Below are 6,578 nucleotides of genomic sequence, written 5' to 3'. Positions count from 1 at the left end.
CTAGGCGTAGTTAGGCTGCTGCTGCTGGTGGTGCCACACAATGAGAAGCGGTTGTGTCATGTGCAATAATATTCTTCTTCAACAAGTCTTTCACATTCAGTCACTAGAACATGAGGGGATCACGCGTCACACCCACAGGGCTCCTGACAATTTAGCTCACAGTCTCATACATTCGAACTAGCAAATACTCACTCGCACTCATACTCAAAAAGGGGCTCACCTGCACTCACACTCATGCCCACTCGTACCCACTGAGACTTCCTCCCGTCCACTCAAACTATTATCCAGTCGCACTCACGAGGGCTCTCAGAGTGAGGCGAAATGAGTGAATTTATGAGCTGTCAGGCGAATATGTAATATATACTACTAAAAAGCCAGCTGTGTGGCTCGAATAGGACATATTAGATTACTTCACAGCACACGTTGTTGGTCAAGCCAAAATTATGAGGCTTACATAGTGAAACATTTTGTCGCCATACCTGCACGAAATTTGTTGTGAAGCCCGCGAGTGCTAACCAAATCTCGAGGGGTTCTCGCTATAAGTTAGGGCATTCTATGTACCACAGAATGGCGAAACGGGCGAGTTGCTGATACATACTTAAGGAAAGTAGCCATAGCCAATAGCCAGTTCTATGTAAAAATGAAAGCTCAGCATCATAGCCGACTTGAGCAACAGTGCATCACATTGCTCAGAGAAGCACACTCATCAACACTCACACTCATATCAAAACTAACTGCAGGCCTCTTTCAAAGAACAATGCCCTGACATGTTTCCATGGTCTGCAATGAGATGCTCTGGAGACCACAAACGACTCTTGAGCAGCAGCTATTGTTACCGGAAACGGGCGTATGCACCGTACCTGTCCGAAGAACCGAAGCAGGCCACGCTTCCAGTGCTGCACCATAATCCACTGAATGAGCGGGAGTACGACAAAGGTGTGCACCAGCACCGCCACGACGACGTTCAGCGAGTAGGTGAGGAGCAGCGAAAGGCTATGTGCAGAGCGCACCGTGCTCGCCACTGCCAGGACCCGCGTGGCAGTCAGCGAGGCGAGGCCCACCGGCAGAAACCAGGACAGCAGCCTGCCCATGGCAGCGATGGCATTGCTCAGGTTGATGAAGAAGTTGAGCAGGACATTCCGGTCGTCCGCGTTGTGCGCAAGAACGAAGCCGAGCGCGACAGCGGACGACAACAGGCCCAGGCCGCTGACCCGCCGCAGCGGCTGATCCGTTTCCGCCGCCTTGAGTGTGTCAGCCTCCAAGAGATGCGGGGCCAAGCAATACTTGCGCACTTCGTCGGCCCAGAGCTCGCTGCCCCGCGGATGCATCTGAGAGGGCCATGTCCTCATGGACACGTCCACGATGTTCGGTGGGAAGAGGCCTCTGCACGCGCATAATTGCTTGCCCTTCAACTGCTCAACACACACAACTAGGCGCGTTTCGGCAACATGCGTTTCAAGCACTCATTTTGGTGTTTTGCCTGGCAACTACCCTAAGTATAGGAGCTTATCTGTGAATGTCATCATCATCATCAACAGCCTCCCTACGCCCACTGCAGGGTAAAGGCCTACCCCATGTCTCTTTAATTAAACCTGTCCTTTGCCAGCTGCGACCACAGTATCCCCGCAAACAATCTCATCCGCCCACCTAACTTTCTGGTGTCCCCTCCTCTGCTTGCCTTCTCTTGGAATCCGCTCCGTTGCCATTAAGGACCAGAGGTTATCTTGCCTTCGCATTACATTCCCTGTCCACGCCCATTTCTTCATCTTGATTTCGACTGGGACGTCATCAACCCGTGTTTTTTAACTCATCCATTCTGCCATCTTCAGGTCTCTTAACATTACAGCCATATTTTTCCTTTCCACAGCGCGTTGCATTGTCCTTAATTTAAGCGAACCCTCTTTTTTAGCCTGCACGTTTTGCCCCATAAGTGAGTATGTAAGCTACAGCTGTTGTGCACTTTTCTCTTGAGGCATATTGGTAAACTGCTATGCATGATCTGAATATAGCTGTGAATGTAGCGTTATTGAGCTGTGAATGTAGTGCCCACCTAACCATCTTCATGGCGAGGTCGGTTGTGTGGACAGCCGACACGTTCAGTGACGCAATGGGGGTGAGCTGGAGCGCAGAGACGGTCTCGTTGCGGACGCCACGCAGGAGCAGCGTAGTACTGAAGGCGACCACGGCAGCACTGGAGGCGCTCAGGACCCAGTAAGCCAGAGCACAGCGCAGAAGCTTCCCGCCCGTACGGTACGAGGTGCTCCCAATGGAACCCACAAGACATGAAACCTTGAGGGGCAGGAACAGCATGGCCAGCATCTGCAGCGCGCCGTTAGACAGACATGAGATACTGAAGGTGCGAGAAATTGTACCGCGGGGCATTGGGATGCATTCGAAGTGCCCTCCTTGGTATGCATCAACAGGGAGTCTTGATCATTCACAAAGATTTTATATTAAACTATACTAATATAATAAGTTTGTAATGATTTACGGAGGCGGAAAAAGCACGAAAACAAGAAGCAAGGAGGACCTGTCTCCAAATTGCCAGAGCGAAACATTCGAGGGAAACAGTCGAGAGAAGGAGCCGCCATTTTAGCACAGTGGCAGTCCTGAGTATTGTCTGGTTCGTGTTTAAAGGTCGCCCTCACGCAGTCAACTGACTCTACGGTCATCGCGACAGCCACCTCACAAGGCACGAATATTGCAGCTAAAGAGAAACACCATATATCACCACCTTGCATTAAAACTAAAAAGCATGGTGGCATTACGCTAGGTGTCAGAGCCAAAGCTACTAACAGCTGACTGCCTTGGCTGCAAAAGCTGCTGTGATAAACGATAGAAAGATACATTATGGGTTTTAACGCCCCAGAGCCACCCAGGCTATGAGGGACAGAAAGATACAACGCTGGTAAACACTCATTTTGTATTCGCACGGGACAGCATCCCAACTGCGAGCTTCTGCTATGTGCCCGGCGTCACCAGTACTGTTCTCATTTTTTGCTCTTTTTACGCTTATATACCTCTTTCCACGAGCGCGATACATGGCTTACCCTGGTGTAGGCTTCTCCAGGGAAGGCGAGGTACGTCATCTGCCGTGGTGTGAGCGTCATTCCCTGTAGGGTCAGGCCGGCGGCGACGCCCAGCGTAAGTGCTGAGGCGACCACGCAGGGCTCCCAGTGGCGCGTCGCCCAGGCACAACGGGAGGCACGTTCGAGTCCCTCAGGGTAATTCATGGCCCTCCTCGTTGTTGTTGCACTTCTTCGCACCTCGGTTCTTCTTCTTCTTCTTCACCATATGAAAATGGCACATACCCACGTGGGGGGATTGGCCAAGGTACGGTGGTGAGCAGTCCTTTCTTCTTCTCCTTCGGTGCCTTCTTGCCTCCGCGCGCACCCTGGCGCATATGACAGCTATGCCAGTGAGCCACGCGAGCGTGCTTTCAGCGAAATCTTTTGGCATGTCCTCTTCTGCGCCCTGTCGAAACCTTGTCTTCTAGCAGTTATACGCAGGAGTTGCTGTTCCAAGTTCGCTTAACGTCTCTTGTGCGTTGCTGTGCTCGTCCTTGGCCTTCAATTTACCGGTGCGGTCTAGTTAGCCAGACAGAGACAATGCCATAGATAATTCAACAACGCCAAATCGAAAAGCCGATAGTACTTGTTTTGGGAACGCAAGCGCCAGGTTTTGAGATAGGTGCAGTGGAATAATCCGTGCCGTTCCGGATAAAGAAAATGTCGTTTTGCATAATCCCTAGTATTCAGCTATCATCGATTGCGTGCACAGGACAGTCCACTCGAAGTGAGGAAGGCGAAGGTGCCAAAATGGCCAATCCCCGCGCGTGGGTATGTGCCATTTTCATATGGTAAAGAAGAAGAAGAAGAAGACACTTAATCAAACCCGATATCTTCCTAAGCGAATCCTTTGCTTTCAGTTACAGGTCTGCAAAATAAATAGTTAGCATCAGCACATCGCCGGCCCCGCAGTGGATTTGCTCCATTTTTAATTTGAAGACGGCAGGAACACAGCCAGGCAGAAATAATGCAGGCGATGTGCAGCGGAGACAGGCGTTCAGCTAGTAGACCAGACTCGTGCAGGCAGAAAATAGGTTGCCGTTTTTAAAAAAAAAATGGCTAAAAACTAGTGAAGTTAGACACCTAAAGGATAAAGAAAACCGCATTTTTTAGTACATCAATAAAAGGGAATTAACGTCATCTGGAAATATAACACCATGAATATAGATGAAAGCATGTAGAAGGCCTGGAACAGCTACAAGGAAAGCAGTGTACCAATTCCTCCGCGCTCGTTTTATGTGCGGCCGGACGATGCACGTTCACATCCCAACAATTCTGGACAAACGCTTTTTTGAGCTGGAAAACCTTTATGAGCTAAATTTTTTTTATATATCGTAAGGTTTCACTATAACAATCAGTATGGCCGCGGATCTCCCGTCGGCAGGTTTGAATCTTTTTGGTATTAACAATTTAGTTATCGTCAAAAGAGCTCCCATTGGCTTTCTGTGGCGGTCTTAACATCTGTGGTAGTCTAGAACATTATGAAAGGAAGATTTCGCTCCATGTCTGAAGAATCCACCATTAACATCCATATTTCTATAACAGTACCGTACAGTCTTCCAACATTTAAAATTTTTGTCCAAGAATGTTGTACACGGCTAACGAATGCGTGCAGCTCAGAAAGAACCGTATCACAGGGTGCACCTCTAGACAGTGACCTACATTGTGAACGGAAACACAGCGAGAACACAATTTTCTTTCAAGCGACACAGGAAGAAGCACAAAACACGAGCGCGGCGGAGCACACTAGCCTTGTGTGTTTCTACTCCTGTGTCGCTTGAAAGAACCTTGTTTGGTGGGCTTGTTGGCCTTGGTGCAGAGTTAACGGAAGTAGCACCACAACACGAGTTTTATCAATGTTCATCCAAAATAAGCATCTGGGAGTAATAGCCCGGACCTTCGTTTCACAGTTCAAGGTCATCTTCCATTAGCAGGGTATTCGATATGGGCCGCAAAAAGTCAGCTTTCGTCTTGTTCCGAAGTGTAGATCGGCTGCTACGTGCGCGACTGAAGATATATATTTGGCTTTTCGCTCATTCCCCAAGTTAGTCGCATGCGCTTCCTTCGCGTCGTCATCGGCTTCAGACTTCAATGGTGGTGAGCTGCGGACTCACTTGTAACGGTTTCGTCATCCTACTACAATGTGACGCGAAGAATCGCACAGCACAATGGGGAAATTGCATCCAAGTCGGGCGTTGAGCTGTATGTAGAATGTACAAACGGCCTTTGATTGCCCCCTTCCAGGGCCACTATGCGCGTGCTGAAGTTTTGCATTTCAATGGCCTAAAGAAGGCTCCTGTACAAAACTACCTGTTAACTAAAGTTCTTCAAAAGTCCCTATCGCTTCCTTTTTGCCTCTTCGCTTCACAACCCCTTTATAATGCAAACTGGTCGCCTAGGAGGCTAGTAGAGACCGATGCCGGAAGAGTTCTTCTTCAACATATTCGGAAAGGACTGGATCCCAGGATCATTCGTCATTAGGTATGCATTGCTCGTAAAGGTAGATTGACACGACGGACCGAATTGCAGATCTCGCGGAACGAATCCGCGAAGTTACGTCACGCCAGAAGGCCGTCCGCGGGCTGAAAGCGAAGTACATGCCTGGTGTACCACATAAATTGCTTCTTGAGCATGTAGAAAAAGATTTAAAATATAATTTGCAAGTTTACAAGGACCGCAGCATCCTATAACATGCCTTCTTTCAATGCTGCCTGGACTGCCCGCCTTTCACAAGTTGTGTCTTCTACAGCGACTGAAAGTGTTGCTAGCGACGAGGCCCTGAGAAAAATTTCAATTTTTCGCACCTCAACAGGACGGATCTGGGGTAAGAAGGGAAGGTGGCGGGATGTTTGATGTGTCAAGGTGTGTCATTGTATATATATGAATATTATGCGGATCGTGAGCATAGCCGCGAATCCATTGTATGCGTATAGGACGGGGGTATTTTTGTGCAAAGTTGGTGAATGGATTGTGTAATTTGGAATGTGCGCCGGACTGCCTTAATCTGCTTAAGGGCGGAAAGGGAGTTAGTGTAAATGTGAACAATATCCAAGGTTGGTACTAGTGGAAGGGAAGCAATTGCACTGAGTATCGCTTGAAGCTCCAAGGCAAGGGGGGAGCAAGTATCCACGCTATATATAGCGCGGGAGTTAAGATGAGGATGGGAGGGACTGTAAACTCCGGTAACTTCTTGCAGTGCTGTGTGAGATGCATCGGGGCATATTGTGCACCCTGAAGGTAGATGAGCAGCTGATATCGGAGTCGAAGCAGGAGAGCGATTGTCTGTGAGTTGACAGTATGACCATGGAGCAAGAGTCTAAACGATGAAGCTGAAGCGACATCTTGCGTGCTCTGTTTGCCTCACGCTGGTCGATTATTTGGCTTAATGTATTAAGTTGAGCTTACTCTTGCAGAATGGGTACGGGTGTGATACGAGGTAGATAAATTAGGGCGCGCATAGCCTCCCGATTGACTGATTCAAGGCAGTCCCATTGTTGACGGGTGAGGCGA

The 6,578-nt window shown here is 49.0% G+C and overlaps 1 protein-coding gene across 1 annotated transcript; it reads right to left on the bottom strand.

Annotated features, from left to right (window-relative positions):
- On the bottom strand, positions 1–3,233 carry LOC149362315 (excitatory amino acid transporter 1-like). Its single transcript, XM_089568259.1, has 4 exons — positions 3,051–3,233; positions 2,051–2,319; positions 861–1,383; positions 1–24 (listed from the first exon to the last, which is right to left on the bottom strand). The coding sequence occupies exons 1-4, from the start codon at positions 3,231–3,233 to the stop codon at positions 1–3; spliced, it is 999 nt and encodes a 332-aa protein (XP_089424385.1).
- Positions 3,234–6,578: the final 3,345 nt, after the last annotated feature.

This window comes from Amblyomma mixtum, chromosome 2, assembly GCF_055824585.1.
Source record: "Amblyomma mixtum isolate Tamu chromosome 2, ASM5582458v1, whole genome shotgun sequence".
Taxonomy (NCBI): Eukaryota; Metazoa; Arthropoda; class Arachnida; order Ixodida; family Ixodidae; genus Amblyomma; species Amblyomma mixtum.
Note: the sequence above shows the minus strand (reverse complement) of the source record. Positions and strands in the feature narration are given on the sequence as shown.

Bases quoted from the DNA above. Each gene is read 5' to 3' on its own strand.
- LOC149362315 (XM_089568259.1), bottom strand. From the start codon at position 3,233: ATGAATTACCCTGAGGGACTCGAACGTGCCTCCCGTTGTGCCTGGGCG. The intron at 1,384-2,050 runs GTGGGCACTACA...ATGCGCGTGCAG, and splicing joins CTCGCCATGAAGATGGTTAG to AGGCCTCTTCCCACCGAACA. The intron at 25-860 runs GTACGGTGCATA...TGGCACCACCAG, and splicing joins TGCTTCGGTTCTTCGGACAG to CAGCAGCAGCCTAACTACGC.